Raw genomic sequence first — 22,379 nt, 5'->3', positions numbered from 1 at the left:
CTATGTACAGATCACTCACTCGGCATACCTCCAGATTATGATTCTCGTGAACACTTGGCAGATTTCTTTAAACGGAACAAGTGAAAAAACGAGTAGAACCTTCTCAAAACTGACACAAAAGTTCTGGAATAGTTTTGAGAAGGTTTTTTTGATCAAAACTCAAACACTCACACATCTATTTTTATAATGATTGATCAGAACACCCCACCCCTTTGAACATAACCAGGGTAGGTCCAACTACCCTTTGCAGTTTGACCATTCCCGTGAGTCGGGTTATGGTACGTTAATGATCATTACCCGTCATCAAACCATCATTCACTCATTCATTCCATTACACACAATCACTCAATCAGAGATATTAATATAACCTGACAACCAGAACTGCAACAACTTTATTACACTCGTCGCAATCAGTCCAACATTCATACACAACAATGACATCCAATCGGGAAATCATACATTCGTCATGAGTTTCCATGATGGGCCAAGGGACCAAGGACCGTGGACCAAGGGACCTAGTAGCCTCCCCACTTGAGCAAGGCATCGTTCAAACATGTCAGAGTGATGGGCTTGCTGACAAAGTCATCCATGCCAGAGTCGAGACAGTCTTGGACAAAGGATGAAGATGATCCAGCGGAGAGAGCCACGATGTTCATGCGTTGCCAGCCCAGCTCTTTCTCTTTGGCACGAATGATTCGTGTCGTTTGGAATCCGTCCAGTACCGGCATCTGGCAATCCATCAACACAATGGGGTAGCACCGCTCCGATGTGATCTCCTTCAGCGCCTCTTTGCCATTCTCGGCGACGACCGTCTGCCAACCAAGCCTCTTGAGCAGCTGTGTGATCACCTTGCGGTTCAGCTCATTGTCCTCGACCAACAGCGCGCGATTGACGTTGGTGGACTCGCCTTGGGCCGATGTCGACATGGACTCAGTCTGCATCACATTGGAGTTTGACAATGACACCTCGTGATTGAGGTTGAGGAACACTGGCGAGGCCATCGCTAGCATGTCATTGTTGCCATGTCCATTGCCAAGGTTGTAGTTGTTGTTGCCATTGCTGCAGTTGATGTTGATGTTGATGTTGTTCATGTTGGTGACGCCACCACTTCCATTGATTGACGCGTGGAAGGGGGTCGACGGCGTGGACATAAGGGCAGCTTCCTTGGCATGCTGGTGCTGATGCTGATGTGAGTGATGCGAGCTGTTGCTGCTAGTGAGCTCATAGGAGGGCGGGTGGGACAGCTCACCAGACACCAGCTGCAGCGGCGGGATGGGCTTGAGCACCTTGAGCAGCATGGGGATCAGCTTGTCGGTGAGGGCGGGACGACGAATCCACTCAGCGCCGGCGGGGATGGTCGAGTACTTCTTGTTACTCTTGAAGTACTGGCTTTGCTTGGACAGGTTGAACTTGGTCGGTGCCAGGATGACATAGGGCGCGTTGAGTACGGGGTGGCGGTGCTCAGCGCCAAAGATCTCGAGGTCGCTGATCACCAGGTCGACGTGGGCCAGAGCGTCCAGGTGCGGGTACTCCTCGAATGACTTGACCGTGAGGCCCAGCCACTCGAGCTGCTCCTTGAGCACTCGCTCGCTCACCTTGTCGCGACAGGCGATGATGCACAGCTTGCGCTTCAGTATCTCTGTGACGTTGTTGTCATACTCCTCGCCCATCCACTTGGACGTGGGCGAGCGGCTGAACATGGAGCGCGGCAGCGAGGTGGGCGAGATCATGCTGAGCTGCGACGGCGACGTGCTTGACATGACAAAGGGGATGGTGCACTTGAATGTCGAACCCTGGCCAACGACACTGTTCACCTGTATCGTTCCACCCATCACGTCCTCGATCAGACGCTTGGTGATGGACAGGCCGAGACCAGTGCCACCATACTTGCGCGTGGTCGAGTTGTCCGCCTGCGAGAACGGCTCAAAGATCGCCTCGAACAATGATTGCGGGATGCCAATGCCCGTGTCTTCCACCGTGATGCACAGGTAGATCGTGTTGTTGGCGCGTGATTCAGACAGTGCGGCGGGCGCCTCCACCACACTGATGTCCGCCAGGACATGTCCACGCGATGTGAATTTGATTGCATTGGAAATGAGATTTAGTAGGACCTGTCTAACGCGCATCGCGTCACCAATCACAATATTGGGTACCTTTGGCGGTGCGCGGAACAACAAGTCCACATCATCGTTCGCTGCCACAGACAGCATGTGAATGACCGTTCTTCCCGTCTCCACGATCGAGAATGGTATCGTCTCCATCTTGAGCTATGTGAGTGTGATTGGAATAGTCCCATAGTCAGTATGATTGATTGAATGATTGATTGAATGAGTGATTGATCATAACTTACCTGCTTGCTCTCCAACTTGGAATAGTCAAGGATGTCGTTGATGATTGTCAGGAGTGCTTGTGAGGACTTTTGGATGGTCTGTACATAGTCGCGTTGCTCTTCGTTGAGCGTGGTCTCTAGGAGAAGATCGCTGACTCCAATCACTCCAGAGAGTGGCGTGCGCACCTCGTGTGACACAGTGGCCACGAATGCTGACTTGGCCTTGTTGGCCTCCTCCGCCGCCTCCTTCTCCAATATCAATCGCAACATATCCTTGCGACTGGTGATGTCCCTCAGCGTGCCAGCCATTCTCATCGAGTCCCGGGTCAGCTCGGACACGACCTTGCCTCGCATGATGATGTACAGGTAACTACCACTGCTCTTGCGCATCCTGCACTCGATCTCAAAGATGCCAGTCTCGCGTCGCACCGTCCTCTTGATCTCCTTGATGAAGTTCTCTTTGTCCTCGGGATGGATGAGCTGGGTCATGTTGCGCATGCTCCACACAGCCAGCTGATGTGTGTTGGCCGAGCCCTTGGACGGCTCGAGCGTGATGGGGCAGTACAGGTCGTCGGCGATCGACACGCCTCGCTCCTCCTCCTGCCGCAGGTCCTCGCACAGCGACCTGCTCTGGTAGCTGTCCTCGCTCGATCGAAGTATCTGGAACCAGCGCGCTGAGATGTGCAGCTCGCCGCTGTCCATCTTCCAGTCCCACACGGCGTCCTCACTGCCCTCCATAGCCAGCTCTAGGCGCTCCTGGCTCTCAGCCAGCGCTCGCTCAGCCAACTTTCGATTGTAGATCTCTTTGTGCAGGTCGGCGTTGGTCACGGCCAGCTTGACATTGTGCCGAGTGTTGATGCCGAACCAAAAGGCCACGAGCACCGAGATGATCAAACACACAGCGCCAATGAAGAACGGATAGAATGTGTAGTGCTTGCGAAGGAAGTCGTCGTTGGGCGAGAAGGCCAGTAGCCAGTTGCGGCCACCCACAGACATTGTCTTGTAATAGAGGTTCTTGGGGTAGGCCCGCAGCAGCTGGTTCACAGTCTGGATGTCCGTGGGGTAGGGCATGCCGTCGTCCTTGTCAGGGGCGTCCCACGGGCGGAAGTACACCAGCGATTGATTATCAAAGTCCATGCCAGTGAGGTCGAACAGGTACAGGTCGAGCGAGTCCTCGTCGGTGAGGCGCGCCAACGCAGCCGACACCAGACTGCTGATGAAGAAGCGACATGACGCGAAGCCCATGATAAATGTGTGGCGGTCCTTGGGCGTGAGCAGAGCCATCGCCGGGGGATACACCGCCTGATAGATGAACAGCAGGTCCTTGCTGTAGAGCTTGGAGTTGAGCTTGTTGACGTAGGGGCTGGGGATGACCAGGATCTCGCCCGTGTCGATCGACTGCTTCAGACCATCGCGACGCCACCCGTCCGACAAGATGTCGTAGCCGAGGAAGTTGTTGTTGGAGCGCTCGGGCTCCGAGTAGAGCACGGGGAAGTAGTCGTCCTGGCCGGTGGCGGGCAGGCGGTCCGGGCCGATGGCCGTGGGGTCGTGCGTGCTGTTCGTGATCGTGACCCCGTACTGCATCTCCCACATGTCGCGCTCGGTCTGCATGACGCGAGGCGCCCACATGATGCCCTCGAGCCCGTCGAACGTCGATGTCCACAGGTTGGAGAACTGCATAAACTCCAGGTTGGTCGTGTGCGGGTACGTCGACATCAGCAGACCGAGCGTCTGCACGATGTAGATCCTGTTGTTGAGTTCGATGCGCATCATTGTGAAGCGGTCTTTGGCGACCCGCGAGAAGTCGCCAGATATAGTCAGGCCCTCGGCGTATCGCAGTACCGTCATTGAGAGCACCGATATGCACAGGCCGACCAAGAACAGTCCAGTGATAATTATCCATGCTCGACGGCCCATTCCCAGGAATGAGTTGTACTCCAGCACATTGAACTTTGGTGGGTGGCGCCGATGTGCTGCGCTCATTGACCGCGAGTGTGGCGGCAGTGGAGTCGTCGTTACCGCGGTACATCCCTTCTGTTGTGCGTTGCTGTTGTTGACCAATGTCTGTTGACTCCTGTTTCTTACAATGTCCTGCCCCAGCTTTTGAAGTGTGCCTTCGCAGCAGTTCGAGTTCGTCGTGTCCTGTAGTTGTTGTGGCGGGGTCGTCAGCGCTGTGGTGGTGGTGGGCATGGGTGTTGTTGTTGTTGTGCCGCCAGGTGTGGTAAAAGATGTTGTTGGCGCGCCAAACCTTGGCGAATCGTTGCCTACCACCGCCACAGTTGGTGGCGAAGTATTCTGGCGATTAGCTATAGTATTATTATTATTCGATATATTATTTGTATTTGTATATGGCTGAGTCTGTGTCTGTGTCTGAGCCTGTGTCTGTATCTGTGGATATGGATGTATTGAGGCCGCAGTTAAGCAGTTGACATCGATTGGATGCTCTTCCATTGCGTCTTGTCTATAATGTTGTTGTTGATGTTGTTGATGGTAATGGTATTGATTATGATCCATTGGATGTTATAATATATTCTGTAGCTGGAAGAATGAATGTGATGTTGCGCAATTAAGTCAACAGCAACAGTGAAGCATTGGCATTTGTCTCGAGACAACAACTAATTAATTGGTGAGACTAACTAGATATTATATATTATGTTAAGTGAAGTAAGTAGTGTTGACTAGCTTTGTTCGAATATGGAGTTGGAAGCTGGATCGTTAGATTGATTGATTGATTGATCAGTCTGTGACTTTGGACATTGAATGAATGAATGAATGAATGTGAGGGAGAGAGAGACTGAATGAGCCCGAATGCAACAAGCAACTGGAGTAGTATGGGATGAGTGTAGGCGGCATTGATTGGAGGTGATTGATTGATTGAGTGAGTGAGAGTATTAATATGACTGACAGTCAGACAATGTCAATCGTACGAATCACGACAGACATTTCATATGATATTATCAATATTATTATTATCACTCCCACCACCACCGCCACCACATAACACAGATGTCCATGTATCCAACCATCAGAGCATCCATCCCCATCCATCTATCAATCATATCTCAGTCGACCGATGTAAGTGTGTCACCACGTCCGACAGACGGGGACAACCCACACACACTCACATGTCCGCGGAACCACAACATCCTTTGACATCTATCCATCCATTCATCCACAGCAACTTCAAGAACAACCTGGTGTGTTTGTGTGTGTTAATGTAATTGATTGATTGTTGTGTTAGTGTGTAAGTATGATTGATAGTGACCACCAATCAATCAATCAATCAATCAATAAGTTTGTCTGTTACGACTTACTACATTGGTTGTAGTTTGTTTGTGAGTAGTGAATTAACATTTATCCAATAAGTGTAGTTTGTTATCGTACGACAAACTTTATCTTAAGATAACCAAAGAACTCCAATTGTCTAATACTAATACTGTTTTGTTGGTTAATGATGTTGATTAATTTTTGATCTTTGATATGAATGGCGCTGTTTTGAAAGTGCACCTTTCAATTTGAATTCAAAAAAGGACCCGATGATGGTACACACGTGAATCTAATCACGACAACATAAATATCCCCTCATGCGGTTTACCTCCCTACAAAGTTTCGTGTTTTGCGATTTGCCTCATTTAAACACAAGTGTAGATGTTATAAACTCTGCAAACATACAATATAAACACAGTTAATAGCCAACTATTATCAATCATATATTATCAACATAACTATCAGTCAGTTTCGAGGATATAAGTTAGATAGATAGATAAATAGTTATATAGTTAAACAGGTTGGTAATCGTTTCGGCTTGACATACATTCAAGATCATCAATCACATCATTCGTTCATTCATTCACTTTCTCCCTCACTCACTCACTCAATCAAACATGAATGATTGAGTTGTGAGCAGTGTGAGTTAAGTGTCATCCTTTCCGAACACTCCACACACATCACATGTCACACATCAATCACTCGACACGACACTTAAGAGTGATATATCTCCAACATACACATAACATGTGTTATGTGTGTTATGTGTTATGTCTGACTGATGGTGTTATTTGTTTAAATATCTGTTGTTCTACGACTTGTTGAATGACTGCACTCCTGTAGTAGGGTCCGACAAGAAGGAGGAGGAGGGGACGGACGAGTGAACACGATATGCGATCCCAATACCTGTTTGTTGGAAGATTAAAGACGATGCTGATGCATGCATACATGATGATGAATGCACGACACGACAACACATACATGTATACATACACATACACCAGCTACTACAACTACTACTACTATACTCTCTACACTGATCTGACAAGCGGTAGATAACTCGGGCGCACCCACTATGTGTCCTCCCCAACCAACCAAGCAATCAAGCAAGCAAGCAAGCGGGTACCATTCAATCAATCCTTTCATTCAATCAATCATCAGCCCGCTATTGAACACATGCCCAAACTACCCCCGACAAGCTGATGTATGATGCAGAGATGGACAGACTGACGGACGGATGGACGGACTGTCCATGTGCCTAGCAGTAGTAGTTCTTCTACAACTATTATCAACTTGGTTTGTTTGTCCTTGTTTGTTCTTGTTTGTTGTTCTTGTCCTTAAGGAGTGATTGATTGATTGAATTGGTCACTACCCAATTCTACCATCTGTATCCCATCCATTAACAATCAGTCAGTCAATCAATCAACGACAGACTAAGCATCATCATCATCATCTTCCAACTCTCTTCCTCACATAGATTAGTCATACTCTTTCCATCACTCTTTGTTCCATTCTCCATTCCACTCACTCAGTTCAATTCAATTCAATTAATACGTACTCTTTGGCTTTAACTCCTAAATTAACTTACTTAGATAAATAGCCAAACATTGTTGTAGTTGTAGCAGTAACATTCAACAACAATACAGGAGCAGGAAACAGGGAACATCAACAACAGGAATATATAAGTAACATCAAAGATGACCTCACTTAGAGGCTTGAATAAGAAGGGTGACTTGGAGATAACATGTAAGTCAAGTTAATGAGTGTGGACAAATGGAAACAAAAGGAAACACTTGGAAACACACGGAAACACACGGAAACACGGAAACACACACGGGAAACAAAGAACTGACACAAGTTTCCACGAAACAAACACTAGTGTTGGATACTCGAGGAGTGCGTGGCGCTGACATCTTTTGCATAATCGACTTGCCACCCAACAAACCATTCAAGACGCATCTCTTCAAGGGACCTGATCCAAAGTTCAATGAGAAGTTCACTCTGTAAGTTCAGCTCATCATTGGACACAATGCGCCACAGTCCTCCAAAGACTAATCATTCAATCAATCAATCAAACATTGGATGTTTAGTGACTTGATGACATTGAATGATGAGGAGATCACTATTCAGTTGAAGGAGCAGAAGGCTGCTGGATCAAAGTTCTTGGGACAGATACAAATACAGATTAAGGCGTTGGCTATTCAGCCAGTGCCACAATGGTACTACTTGACAGACAGACCCACCAAGGAGGGCAAGACACCAAGGGTAGTGACTGGTAGCATCCAAGTGCAACTGTCATTCGTACATCGTTATAAGAAGCGTACGGATGCGCCCACCGCCATCATCAACTCGGCACTCTATGAGCCAATGAATGTCGCCAACAACGGGAACAACTCGTCGGCCCAGACCACGCCATCACAGACGGCCTCAGATTCAAAGCGGGCGGCGGCGTCGGCATCGGGAGCATTCTCCCGTGTGGACAGTCTGCTCTCACAGATTGAGAACATCAGTCTGTCGTCCAGCAACAGCAGCAATAGTAGCACTAGCAGTAGCTACAGTAGCAATAGTAGCGCGAGTGGCAGCAGTCTCAAAAACAGCGGCAACAACTTCCAACAACCAGATGCGACGCGACACTTGTCTCGAGCAACAAGCATGGGCGCCGGTCTTGGAAATGGCATGGGTCTTGGCAGCAACAAGGACCGCATTGGTAGCGGCAACAGCAGTGGCGGCGGCAACATGCACACTCATAAACAAGACTCGAACGAACATATTGGCGAGGAGAGTGTGATCATTGATGAGACGATCAAGGACAAGGAGAACATTGTGTTGCAACAGTTGATGCAGCAAAAGAATGCTATTAAGCAGTATAGCGAGACACTGCGCAGACGTGAGCGCGAGAAGGGCGAGTCATCAGTGGCCAACGACAAGATCAAGATAATGCAAATGCAGCACGACATTGATGAGATGGAGAAGTTGGTGTCGGCCAGCCACAGCAGCAACATCTCCACGACTCCGCCACCCTCCACCCTCAAGTCCATGACCAACTCCATCCTCGACGACATTGAGGAGCTGACAGGAGGTGCATCCAACAGGCGTGCGGCGCAGTCCAGCGTCACAACATCTTCCGCGTCCGCCAAGCAGCCTTCGCCCATCACCCAGTACAAGACTCCCACGACCACTCAATCACCAACATTGTACAACAGCTCGGCCAAACCCAGTATCACCGACTCGTCGACTGAGCAGCGCATAAGGATGCTTACACAAGAACTCGAGAAGGAGAGGAAGCTAAAGGAGAGCGCCATTGAGAGGAGTAGACTGCTGGAGCAGGAACTCACACATAATACGAGGGGCTCGCCGGTCAACTCGCGCGACTCAACGCTGCGTCTGCAGCACGACGACCTGGCACACAGACTGCGCGCCTCTGACGACGAGGTGCAGACACTCACACGCGAGAAGCAGATTGCGATGGAGCGCGCCAAGATGTACGAGACGATGGTGGACAAGCTCGAAAAGGACATTGAGTTTGAGCGAGCGCTCAAGAAGAAGGAAACCGAGCGCAAGGAGTTTGAGCGCGAGGAGGCCAAGCGTCTGGCTCGCGAGCTTGAGGCATCGCACACACGAGTCAAGCTCGTGCAGATCGAGCTGGAGAACCAAAAGGCCCAGGTACAGGTCTCCAAGGACAAGAAGCTATCGCTCGAGAAGGAGGTACTGCGCATGGAGGCCGAGCTCCAACGCAAGCATGTTGAGCCCCAACCCAAGGTTGTCCAGGTAGATCGCAAGGAGGTGGAGGCCATGCAGTACAAGCTAAAGGTGACCGAGCTCGACCTGGACAGCGAGAGAAAGTCGCGCGAACTCAGCCTCGAGAAGATCAAGTATTATGAGCGAGAGTTGGACAAGTCCGAGAAGAACGTCATGCGTCTCGAGAGCGACCTTGAGCGTCTCGAGTCCCAAATGGCCAGCATCGCCAAGACCAACGAGAAGCTCTATGCTGAGCGCGATCGTCTGGCGGCAGAGCGCGAACGCGAACGCGCCGCACACAAGGCCAGCAGCGACCAGACCTCCAAGACCAGCGGCAGCAACAGCAACCAGCAGCTAGAGGATCGCATGGCCGAGATGATTAAGCTTCTGACGGCCAGACCGGATGGCGCCGCGATCGCCAACTTTATTGGCGACCAGCACTCGCCAGTGGCGCTTCGACTCAGGGAGATCAATGAGAAGATCCAGACCGAGAGTCTCAAGAACAAGGAGATGGAGCTGGAGATGATCCAGCTGCGCCAGGACCGCATTCAGAGGATGATGCTCCGTCACAAGGACTTGGCCGACGATGAGTTTGCCCTGGCCGCCGACGAGGACGATGGCGCACAGGCGCACAACATCGCCAGCAGCTTCCAGTCTGACCAGATCGCGATGTTGGTCACCAAACTGGAGAAGCTCGATCGTCTCGAGGACTTGATGCGCAAGTTGGAGATGATGAAGTCGATGGTGCCAACACTCAATGCCAATGGCGAGATGATAATGTCTGGCAATGGCAAGAGGTCACACGCCGAGATCAAGGCAGAGTTGGAGCAGTTGCAAAAGGTGATCATGGATGAGCGACAACCAGAGAGACAACGTGACGATGCCAACATCAAGTTTGAAAAGGTCTTCCAAGAGTTGACACAAACAGAAGAGTACAAGAGAGAGTTGGCTCAGATCCAGGAAGAGAAGAGAAGAATCAACGAGCCATTGAATCAGAAGGCCCTCACCAACCTCCTGTCCACTTATAATCCAAACAACATTGAGTAAGTTCAATCATTTATTCATCCATTCAACCAAATACTAACTTGTTCACTCAACAATTATAGGAGGAATCCAGAACTGAAAGATCGTATCAAGGAATCACCAGAGTTGGCGTTGATTGGAATGGATCCAAAGGCTATAATGTCAAAGCATCAGAATGATTTCCAGCAATACTTTATTATCAAGTGTACACTTGAGGAGCTAAGAGCCATCAGAGCATCTCTGCCCAAGTGGAGAGGAGACCAGAAGAGACAGATTGATTGGACCAACGCACTGGAAGACAAGATCGAGCAATTCGCCAAGAATCCACCTCCACCTCGCAGGACACCGTCCAGACCCAAGTTGGGAGGACTGCCGCCCCCACCTAAGCCACCCAAGGCCCCTGTTGCTGGTGCAAGCCAAGCATCTCTCATGAATGAACTTCTTCGCAGACGAAGAAAGGTCGATTAAGTTAACTCCAAATAGTCAATAACATTAGTCAATCTATCAATCATATCGAACATTATCAATCAACCAACAACAACAATCTATCCAGTCTAAATGTACAGTAATTAAAGACTTATTTCCAGAATTATCTTAATTTTAATATTATTTATTTGTTAATAATTAATCGGCTCTAAAGAATCTTTCCATTCGATAAATCACAGAATCATAATTACTATTATTATTTATATCCTCTGGATCATTTTCAATTATCTTTTAATTATTTATTGTTAATATTCATCAATAAATATCAATTCTATTAATGCTCATAACATACATCTTTTTGGGGCTTTATCATCGGTGACATATTTTCCATTGTATTAAATGCATCCATAACAAATATTGCCAACAGGGCCACTAATGTAATATTCATTTCCTTCATTATAGTTATTTTTTTATTAATTATAATAATAATACAAAAATAAATAATTATTAGATAATAATAATATTGCAAACCGGCATATAAGTTAATTAATTTACCGGTAACCCCTAGTTTAATGTGGAAATTACATTAATATTATAGATCGATCTTTGATATGCCATCACCATTGAATCGATAATCGTATCATAGTTAATCATGTGGGTGTGTGTTGTTGTGTGTATGAGGTGTGTGTGTGATAGATAAATATCACGGAGAATGTTTGTCCATCATTCGATGAGATATATTCATCTTAGTTTACCACAATCGTGGTCCAAGCTCAAACTCCCTTGACTCGAAACCATAAGTCACTCATACCCCTCACCTCATAGATAGATAGACATTACTAACCATTATTTATATCACTACTCTTTTATTATTTATATGTATATGTGTGTATATGTTTGTTTGTGTTTGTGTTTGTATGTGTATGTATAAAGAATGTATGTATCAAGAAGTTGGAATTGGATTAATCTGATGTTGTTTTAAATGTGGATTGATTGGATTGAATTGATTTGATTGATTGCTGGATGTTGATATGTGTATGTGTGAGTGTATGTTGTATCTAAGGCTTTGAGTTTGTTTGTTTGTTGAAGGAGGAGATGTCTGGAAGCCTGCAGGTATTGACGCAGGTGATGGCTTGGATTGATTTTGGGAAAAGGAGGAAGGAGAGTGGGAGCGAGAGAGAGAAACACATTGGACAAACGGACTATTCATCCGGTTGGATACCAAGGGACTCTGAGGCTGCTACCCGACTGTACAGCTGGCCGGCCAGTGAGAGTGTATGTGTTGTTGATCACAATCACTTGGATGCATGCTGTTGCTGCTGTGAATTGTTATAAATATGAGGAGCGGTGGTCGACAGCTTCTCTATCCTCGATATGATGTGTTTGCCATATGTGACCTTCTTCAACGTTGGTATATATGGTTGGATGCGACTGATGATCATATCACGCTGGCTGGCATCCACCAGATCCAATATCTTTTGGATAACATAGTTGGCATAAGGGTCCTTTAACACCTTTAACATCGCACTGTTATTACTATTTTGATTGATTAAATGTATGAGTGAGTGAGTTCATGATTGATTGATTGAATGAGTGGATGAATGTACATACCCTGCACTGTTGGAAGCAGTGTCACCCAGGATCTCGTTGATGATGAGTGCTCTATCACTGGTGTTTCCATATTGGACACACTTCTCAATGACGTTACTGGCAAACTTGTGCTGGCTGAGCTGGTAGATCTGTCCCTGCAGCTTCTGGACGATGGCGTTCTTGTCCTGATGTGTGCCATGCTCCAGTACATGCTGGATGACATAGTTGCCATACTGGTCCTGCACGAGTGAGACGGCACATCGCATGAGCTCATCGAGGATGGGCGCCACCTGCTCGTCACTGCAGTGCTCCAGGATACGCTGGATCACACGACAGCCGTATGGGTGTGTGGCCAGGTCGTAGATGTGGCCGTTGAAGCTGTCAATGATGAACTGGATCAGATGGGTGGGGATCTTCTCGATGCACTTCTGGATGACGTGGTTGCCGTTCTGGTCGGTGACGCACTTGACAATGTGGCCGTCCAGCTCGTGGATCAGTTCGATCTGCTGGTCGAGATCGATCGACTCGATAGCCTTCTGGATGACACGGCAGCCGTACATCTGGAGGGCCAGTGGGAAGATGTGGCCCTTGAGCTGGTCGGCAATGATGCGCTTCTGGTCGTGTGTGCCATGCTCAAAGAACTTCTGGAGAACGTAGTTGCCAAAGACGTCGGTCATCAGCGAGTGGATGGCGACGATCACCTCGTCAAAGACGAGCTGCTTGTCCTCCAGACTGGCGTTCTCAATCTTGAGCTGGATGATGCGCGAGCCTACCTGGTCCTTGCTGAACTCTGCAATGTGGCCCTTGATGTCGGACAGCTCCAACTTCATCTTTTGTGTGCGGAAGTCCTCGAGCAGCTGTGATCTGGCGCCACCAGAGGCGCTGGCTGCGCCCGCGTTGAACTGCTGGGCGCCTGCGGCAGGTGATCCTACGGCAGCCAGTGCTGATGCCTCGTCCTGTTGCTGCTGCTGCTGTTGTTGCTGCTGCTGATGATGTCCATGGTGATGGTGTTGATTATTAACATTGTTATTATTATTATTCGTTTGTTGTTGTTGGGGTTGTTGTTGTTGTTTAATATACTGTTGTTGTTGTTGTTGTTGTTGTGGCTGTTGTGGAGTGTGTGGCGAGGGCATGTTGGGAGTGTTGGGTTTGCGCTTGGGTTGGAATTCTTTAACATCAATATTTCTCATGGGCTGCTGCTGCTGTTGCTGCTGCTGTGGCTGCTGGAGAGGTGATTGGCTATACTTTGGTTGCTGATCGTTCATGCCACCGTTGGAGTAGTAGTCGCGGTAGTTGTTGATGTTGTTGATGCCCATCGCCTGCTGCTGCTGTTGCTGGTGCTGCTGCTGATGCGAGTGGACGGGCGCTCGCTGCTGCTGATGCTGATGATGCTGCTGCTGATGCTGCTGGTGCTGCTGCTGCTGATGTGGAACATGCTCATTCTTGAGATGAGTCTGATAGTACTGGGGCGCCACACCTGTATTGCCCATTGACATCTGTTGCTGTTGCTGCTGTGGTCTCTTCTGTGGGCTGTTGTTTCCATTCTGTGGGCCACCTGTGTTGGCCTGTCCACGACGATCCTTCTGGGGATAACCCATCATTGCCACCATAGGGTTCATTGGTGCATTGTTCATCATTTGAGGTGGTGGATACATGTGTGGCACCAACACTCCAGTGGACAATGAGTATTGATATCCAGAGTAATTGGAGTCATCCTAATGAAGTGATTGATTGATTGATTAATTAGTCGTCTGATCATCATCAGATCAACACAAACAAACATACCTCGGCATCATCGTAATCACGTCCATTGAGATTGAACTGGCTGTCAATTGGCTGATCGTTCACTTGTGCAAAGTAGGGAGGCGTCTGAGGCTTGGAGGCGATACCGGTGGGCGTGTTACTGTCCTCCAGCGTGGCCTGCGAGCGCCGACGTTGGTGCACTTTGGGGTCGACAGCCGACTTTTGGTAGACGGGCGACGGCGTGCGCGGGAAGTCCTGCTGGATCATGTCGACCAGCGACTTGGGCTTGGCGCCAGAGCTGCCATCGAGCGACACCGAATCGACGACGCCACCGGCCGATGGTGAGTTGTTCAGAATGATGTCGGGCGATTGCTGTCGCAGAATGCTCGCGGAGCCAATGGCATGTGAGGGCAACGGCTTCTTTAGCACCGTCTCCTTCTCGTGTTGCAGCACATTCAACTCTGGATACTGTTGTTGCTGCTGCTGTTGCTGCTGTTGTTGTTGTTGGTCTTGTTGATGCAGCGGTTGTACCATCTGATGAGGTACTTGTTGGAAGTTATATGATTGCTGTTGGCCATCATCTAATAGTTGATTGATTGATTGATTGAATGAGTAAGCGAATGTGATTGAATGATTGAAAGTGATTGAATGATATGATACATACTTATATTAACAAGCTTGTTGTTGTAATAGGCAGCTTGGTATGGTGAGATGAGGGGAGGTGGCAGCCTTGGGTCCAAGGGTCGCTGTGAATAGTAGTAGTTGTAGTACTGGATGTTCAAGCGAGGGTCTTGGGGTGAGATGACCTCGTTGGGCTGTGGCTGGAACTCATCCTCTGGCATGACGGGTGGGGCCGAGCTGCTCCTCGATATCGTCTGGTCGAATCTAGACTTGATCGTTAGCTTTGACAGGTCGATCCCATTGAAATCATCTCCTAAGAAATGATTGTTGGAACCGTCCATATTCTATTATTCTCCTTCTATATTATTATAATAATTATTATGCGCTTTGATGTAATGTTGTCAAGTTGAATGTGAGTGATTGAGTGATTGAATGAGTGTGAGCGTGAATGAATGAATGAATGAATGATGAATGAAGTTGAGTGATTCTATTAACAAAGAGGAGGAAGGGGAAATGTACACTAGCTTATGAACAATGTTTACACGAGGCTGACAAACAAACAAGCAAACTGACTGATGTTGTTGTTATGGCGAACAGCTCTCTTGGGGAGTAAAGTGAAACTACTGTACAAACGAAGAAGGTAGAATATATATACACACAAACTGAATGATGTTGTTGCTTCTACTTTTACTACTTCTTACTACTACTCTACTATTACTACTACTCTGACTGACTGAATACTAGGTTGGTTGTTGATGAGAAGAAGGATGAGGAAGGGGTCGTCTATCTCGCGAGATGGGCAAGACCAAGTGTTTTACGAACTAAAATGAACTGAACCTGGACACCAGTCTGGGATGGATTGACGGATGAATGAAAGAGAAACAACAACAAAAAAGCGATGTGAGTGAAACTGACTGCGCAGACACTAAAGGAGTGAAATGCATTCATTCAAACACACAAGCTGTTGCGTTGTTCAGAAAATAAAAAAATTAACAAAACACGACAAAAATGGGTTGAGGTTCGTCAATCGCTCATTCAATTCAACTTGGAAGTTGTCTCTTATCGTTCGTTCATCTTGGCCTCTCTCCAGGCCTGGTAAATTATCACTAGATAGATATATATCTATTATCAATCAGTCTCTCTGGTCATTACCATTGCAATGGTCTATCAAAGATAATACTTTATCTGTTTAGAAGCTTGTCTTTCATTGTAGGATTGGAGAGAAAGACGAGGAAAAATAATAAAAATATTGGACATGACATCGAAACAAACAACACAAGGATTATAATAATAATGGGTTGGTTTGGATGGACTGATGGATGGATGGATTGATTGTGTTTGTTGGATGTCCAGACATCCATTTGTTGACAGACGACTGTACAGTTTTAGGTTATATCCCAACAATGGACTCTGGTGCCCTGTCCCTGTCCCTGTCCCATTCTGTCTCTCTCTCTATAACTTGTAAGATAATAATATTGTAGAGCATATGTACTCGGTCAGTGTAAGAAGTAAGAAAAGGAATGATTGATTACATTGTATTAAGCAATAGTTGATTGATCATAATGTTCGTTGTGCATGTTGATTGTTGGTTGCACATGTGTGGCGCGTGACGAGTATGTAAGTGAGTGGAGTTGAATGCTGTCGGTCGGTCGGTTCAGTCGTCTGTCATTCATATTGATTGAATGTGATTGATTGATTGAATGTTGAATGATTGATTGATCACACTTTGCTTGTAGTGCGCTATATATATAATATGTACTTGAGCAGCTATCGCGCGGCTGAAGTGATGAGGTACTGATGAGTTTGAGTTGTGAGTTGTGAGTTGAAAGGATCGTCGAATAAGCTTAAGCAATACGCTTGCCAGAGAACTCTGATTCGATTGGTATGTAACGCTTCTCGACTATCTTGATATCGATGTTTGATGCGATTGGTGGCAACTTGGTCTGAACGAAGCGAACAAACTTGTCGGCAACCTCGATGGGCGCATCAATCTGAACGACACGCTTCGACACACGGATCTCGTACTGATCCATCGAGTTCTTGTCGACGTGTGGCGACTTGTTCACCGTGTACTTCTTTGATGTCGAGGGCAGTGGGATTGGTCCCGACGTCTTGATTCCACTGAGCTTAGCGGCCCATGCCACTCTCTTTGCAATGTACGGCAGTGCACTGTCCACTCCATGCATCTGGAAGCTAACAACCTTTCTACCTGCGCCAACCAGTGTTGATGTCATCTCTTCCTCTATGTACTGTTATGTATATTATATATGTTTTACTTTATCTGTATCTCTCGTGCACTTACTCGAGTGATCAGGTCACGCAGACCAGAATGACCCCAAAAACTAAAAGAGAAACAACCCTTGCCCTAACCCTTGCCCTGACCCTTGCCCTCGCACAAACAATCACACTAATATTTACATATAAGAATGTATTATCTAAACAGATAACTTTATTATATTACTATCAATAAAGGTTAACTTGAATGATGAAGTGCGAGTGAGGGCAAGGGTATTGTTTATAATTATGGGTTTTGGGTTTGGATTCCAGTTTGACACTCTGTCAATCAATCAATCCAGAAATGACGCAAACAATAGGGTGAGATTCATTCATATATTGAGCGACGATGATGATGTTAATGTTACAACAACTACTATATTTATACTCAATTATGAATGATAGTGATTGGTGAGCCCTTGGAACTAACATCATACTCTGATTACACTTTATCAGTCTCTATCTGGCTCCGTCAATGAACAGACACTTTCTATTAGTCAACACCTTTTGTGGGACACGATTTCAAGTGGACTCAAGGTTGTAACTTGCCTTGGATACAGGATGTACATTCCAAGACGAGGTGTTACCTTGATCAATGGAGTGGTCAACAATAGGGAGGGAGGTCCCATTCTTGCTATACCTCCTTATACTTGCCCACAACTTTATCTACAAGCTAGACAAGTCATCATCACTCATCTTTGATTAATTCATTTAATCAATAATTGATTCAATCAAAGTATGAGGATATCCCAAAGGGTATTTAAGAGGTCATTTGGATCATCCATCGTTCATCCAAACTCAAGCTACAACAATCAATAATATACATACTAAATACTTAACTACTATTTATCTCTAATTCATTCAATCAATTAACAATGACCGTTGACACCCTCAGAGTTAGATTCTTCAAGCAAAAGAACCTCGCCGGAACCTACAACAAGGAGTACAGAGTTGGTGACTCTATTGCCTTCACTCCCCACGATGCCGACAATGATTCCTACATGTCCTGTGAGATTGGTACCAGATGTTGGGTCAATGCCTACCAACACAATGATGCCTTCAACCCCGAGCCAGGTGCACACAAGGAGCTCAGATCCGGAGTCCACAACGATCTCTCCGAGCTCAAGGGTCTTTCCATGTTCCAGGTGCTCCAGAATACCTTTGGCTACGCAATCGACATCAGAGTGGTCGACTTCAAGGGCTCCAAGGATGGTTACAAAATGACCATGATCCCCTACCAGACCGCCCCAGTGTCTTGCATGTGTGGCGGAGACTATGTCCAGTGTCCCATCCCCAAGTTGTCCCCACCAGACTCGGAGATTGTGTGCCAGGTCATCGTGCAGGCTACAGAATGGCCAGGTTCAACTGTTGCTAACGGTAGCATCTACTTCAAGTACAACCCTACAACTGGTTTGTTGTCCTACCGCAAGACTGAGGGATTCCCATCCAACATGTCTCTCTCACAAGAGGGCATCACTCAATTTACCTTCAAGCTTGAGAAAGAACTTTAAAAGGTTCAATCTCTACCTCTATCCTATGCTAGTCCTTCAATGAATGTGACTACCATCAACCAATAAACATTCTTGTGTTTGTTCAACCCTACCCTTACCCAGGCCCTCGCCCTCAACCTTCTCAATGATGAAGAATTGATTGATTGAGCGGCATGAGAGCCTCTATATTTATACTCAATAAATGATAAGATTATCTTGATGTTAGACGTCCCTCTCGTTCCGTGTATCTGATTCCCATGCCCTTGAGATCCAAACACTGACAGGTAGCAAACTGTCAACAGACAGTGACTCCCCCAAAAAGATGTCCAATGAATATTTATAACCGGTCATCGTGAAGACAACAGCTCAACCCTTTCCTCAACGATGAAGACTTGATTGGAAGTAGGAATTAGAACAATGATTTATTGTGCATTCCAGAGGTAGTCCAGAGTCCATATGGGACGTGGGATAGTTGTGAGTGGCCAGAGAGTGCACTTTGTAATGTATATAGTCGGACTGAGTGCACAGCTAGCCCGCGAGGTGTGTTCTCGTATCGAGGAGTGGAGGAGAGGAGGAGGAGGAGGAGGGGTAGGGAGGTAGGTAGTCTTATTAACATTAAATCAATCGACTGAACGATCAATTATTCACACAAGATGTTCTTGAGCGCCATTGATGGAGGAGTGACAAGAGCACTGGAGCTGGGTGTGACGGACACTGGCGCCTTGGACATGTAGGCGGTGGCTGAGCATGAGCGGCTGGGTGAGTTGATCAGTGACATGAGAGAGGCGGACGAGCGTGCCAATGAAGGCTTGATGACGATCTTGCGCACGGTCTTGCTAAAGTCGGCCCAGTCGTCCTCGTGCTCGTTGATCTCGACAAAGTCGTTCTCGGCGTCGTGGTAGCAGACGACGAACGATTGGCTGATGTTGGTGAACATTGACGCCAGGCAGTCGCGTAGCGATTGGAAGCCGCTCAGCGTGGATATGTCCACCTTCTTGTAGGCATCATCATCAACGAGTTTACATTTGATGACGGTTGACAGGCTGACCGGGTCTTGCTTGAGGCGCTTAAGCAGTGATGGCGATGAAAGCTCATTATCACTGCTGCTTGAGCAGTCCGAGTCATTGCTCCTCTTCTTGGAGCTGGCGTTATTGGTGTTGTAGTTGACGTTGTTGTTGGCGTAGGTGTTGTTGGAGTGGGAGTGATCGAGGAGGTCCTCAATCGACTGAGATGGGCGCAGTGGAGATGAGTTGATTGATGATGATGCGTTGTTGTTGTTTGATTGATTGAAGTATGTTGGCGTGTCGAATGGGTATCTATCATATATATTGTTGTTGATGGATGAGGATGTAGGTGTGGCGGTTGGTGATGGTGCTGATCGGAAGGGCGCCATCAGGGGCATGCCCTGTTGGTAGCTGGCGTTGTGTGAAATGTAGCGTTGTTGAGTAAGGTAGTTGGCGTCGAAGCCATTGTTGTTGTTGATGTTGTTTGGTGTGTATATACAGTAGCCATCAGTGTTGGTGGTGGAGGTAGTTGTTGGCAACATGCCCATGTTCATGTTCATGTTGATGGTCGGGTTGAGGAAGTTATGGATGGAAGCCGACGATGGTGTCGAGGTGGGAGTGAGTGGCATTGAAGGTGTGTTGTAACCAGAGGACGAGGTTGATGAGGACGATGCAGCCAAGAATGTGAGAGCGCTGAGTTTGGGAGAGAGATGTGATGAGGCCGCTGCGGCTGCTGCCGCGCTGGACATGTTGGACATTGACATCATTGAGTTGGCCGAGAAGGAGAGTGGTGACAGGGCCGACGATGGATAGAACTTGCGTTGATGCAGTGTGATGACGTCGCCTGTGCGCGTGAAGGAGAGCTGTGCGCGGGTCAGGTTGGACTCGATCTCGCGCAGTGATGTTCCCAGACGCTCGTAGTTGTGCGCGATCCACTCAGAGAGAGCATGGTTGACCAGGGTGATGTGATTGAGTGCAATGAGACCATGCAGCTGTGTTGAGTAGTTGCCATGTCCATCGTCGTCGGGCATGTTGGCTGCGTTGCCACTGCCAGCGCCGCCCAACAGAAGGTTGTTTGTGGAAGCACCGCCGCCTGGCGCGCCATACGCGATCCTGTTGCTGCCACTTGAGGACGACAGGAGTGTGGGAGACGAGTGCGACTCGGCCATGGCGATGGAGCCGTGTGGTGGCGACTTGTTGCCGCCCATCTGATGACCACCGAGCAGGGGGTCGTAGTACTTGTCGATAAAGTGCAATGAGGTGAGGCGCGACTTGGACTTCTCGCTGATCAGCAGACGGAAACCTGGGTGCTTCTTGGTGAGGCGGTTAAAGCGGCCGCGCAGCGTGGACAGGTTGACCTGCAGCAGTGTTGCCAGCGTGCGGTCTGGGAAGTATACTGGCTCGCCCTGCTTGTTACAAAAGTACTGGACGGTGACGGTCTCGTTGGACTTGCATTGGATAATCTCAAAATCTTGCACGGCCAGCTCATTAGTGTCCGGAAGTAGTAATTGTCCAGTGGAGGTCATTTGGCCTCCAAAGTTATTGTTATCCGACATTATTAATTATTATATTATTGGTTGGGCGCGATGTGGTAGGTGATCGTGATCGTGATTGATTGATTGATTGATCGTGCGAGTGAGTGTGGGGTGTAAACTGGAAAGGACTGGAAATATATAATTAATTAATATTTTGTAAACTTGACTAACTCCTCGTCCAAAGGGGAATATAGTTGTTGTTGTGGATATCTAATTATATGTTAGATCAGGGTTGTGATTGTGTTTTTGGAAAGGAAAGGAAGGAATTAGTATTGTAACTTGAGACAATCAATGATGAGGCCCTCTCCAACATCTAACATCTTCAGTCAGTCAGTCAGGGTCAGCTTGCCACGATCATGACCACGGCAACACCAACCCCACACACACACACACCCCAACCATCCATCCAGTATAAGATTGATCCAATATCATCAGCATCAATAACAACAACACAATAAGGTAGAGAGAGAGAGAGAGGCGTTGGTGGCCGTGGGAATAACATCACAAAGTTGTTGTTGTTGTTGTTGCGGTAACATATCAATCAATCAAACACAAACACATAACAACACAACAACACAACAACACATAAACAAACAAACAAACAAACAAACAAACAAACATAATCACCAACAAACAAGTGAGTCCTCACGCCTCCTCATCTCTAAATTGTGTGAGTGTGGTGTTGGTGAAGTATGGTGCGGATCAATCATATGATGATGATTGATTGATTTGAGTCGTTGGGCGGGGGTCGCTCCGTACCATGCCATGGCGATGCCGCGCCGTGCCATGCGGTGCCTTGCCATACGTTGGGCGTTCATAGTGATATATGACAAGGCCCAACACACACACACACCATCCTCCTCTTCCTTAATTACAAGACCTGGCCACATCACACCACAGCACACACACACAAGTATAAAGTGTATAACTATAAGTGTTTGTGTATTTGTGTATTATTTGTTTGTGTGTGTGTGTGTTTGATTGATTGATTGATTATGATCGTGGCAATGGCGATGGCATAAGGACCACACACTCACTCACACACACACTCAACAACCAACCAACCAACCAAACAAATAATATTACTTGATTGATTGAGTTCGTGGGGTGTGATCATTATGGGGAATGGAGTGAATGTTGGGCGATGGGTGGTGGTTGATTACCGGCGGCAATTGTTTTAGTTGTTGTTGTTGTGGCAAGGCGCCAGCCGGATCAATCAATCAATCAAACAACAATCCTGGCTACTGCGCCGTTCTCCAACTGGAGGAGCACAAGTGAGTGTTTGTTGTTGTTGTTGTTGTTGTTGCCGTTGTTGAGCCTGTGTGTGTTTGCCCAAGCA

General features: G+C 47.4%; 6 protein-coding genes across 6 annotated transcripts; 2 read left to right on the top strand and 4 right to left on the bottom strand.

Moving 5' to 3' along the window:
• Positions 1-515: 515 nt before the first annotated feature.
• On the bottom strand, positions 516-4,780 carry SAMD00019534_096400 (hypothetical protein; the record flags this gene model as incomplete). The annotated part of the gene is made up of 2 exons (XM_012895107.1): positions 516-2,267; positions 2,351-4,780. The coding sequence occupies 2 exons, from the start codon at positions 4,778-4,780 to the stop codon at positions 516-518; spliced, it is 4,182 nt and encodes a 1,393-aa protein (XP_012750561.1).
• A 2,513-nt stretch (positions 4,781-7,293) lies between these two features.
• On the top strand, positions 7,294-10,825 carry SAMD00019534_096390 (hypothetical protein; the record flags this gene model as incomplete). Its single annotated transcript, XM_012895106.1, has 4 exons — positions 7,294-7,342; positions 7,476-7,599; positions 7,687-10,377; positions 10,441-10,825. The coding sequence occupies 4 exons, from the start codon at positions 7,294-7,296 to the stop codon at positions 10,823-10,825; spliced, it is 3,249 nt and encodes a 1,082-aa protein (XP_012750560.1).
• A 923-nt stretch (positions 10,826-11,748) lies between these two features.
• Positions 11,749-15,078, bottom strand: SAMD00019534_096380 (hypothetical protein; the record flags this gene model as incomplete). The annotated part of the gene is made up of 4 exons (XM_012895105.1): positions 11,749-11,802; positions 13,708-14,088; positions 14,159-14,697; positions 14,781-15,078. Coding segments are annotated over 4 exons (1,272 nt in total), but the record flags the coding sequence as incomplete, so codon positions are not given.
• Positions 15,079-16,581: 1,503 nt separating this feature from the next.
• On the bottom strand, positions 16,582-16,971 carry SAMD00019534_096370 (hypothetical protein; the record flags this gene model as incomplete). The annotated part of the gene is made up of 1 exon (XM_012895104.1): positions 16,582-16,971. The coding sequence occupies one exon, from the start codon at positions 16,969-16,971 to the stop codon at positions 16,582-16,584; it is 390 nt and encodes a 129-aa protein (XP_012750558.1).
• An 882-nt stretch (positions 16,972-17,853) lies between these two features.
• SAMD00019534_096360 (hypothetical protein) lies at positions 17,854-18,516 on the top strand (the record flags this gene model as incomplete). Its single annotated transcript, XM_012895103.1, has 1 exon — positions 17,854-18,516. A coding segment is annotated over one exon (663 nt), but the record flags the coding sequence as incomplete, so codon positions are not given.
• Positions 18,517-19,141: 625 nt separating this feature from the next.
• Positions 19,142-21,061, bottom strand: SAMD00019534_096350 (hypothetical protein; the record flags this gene model as incomplete). Its single annotated transcript, XM_012895102.1, has 1 exon — positions 19,142-21,061. The coding sequence occupies one exon, from the start codon at positions 21,059-21,061 to the stop codon at positions 19,142-19,144; it is 1,920 nt and encodes a 639-aa protein (XP_012750556.1).
• Positions 21,062-22,379: the final 1,318 nt, after the last annotated feature.

Source organism: Acytostelium subglobosum (genome assembly GCF_000787575.1).
Source record: "Acytostelium subglobosum LB1 DNA, scaffold: scaffold23, whole genome shotgun sequence".
Lineage (NCBI taxonomy): Eukaryota > Evosea > Eumycetozoa > Acytosteliales > Acytosteliaceae > Acytostelium > Acytostelium subglobosum.
This window is presented reverse-complemented; position numbering and strand designations above follow the sequence as displayed.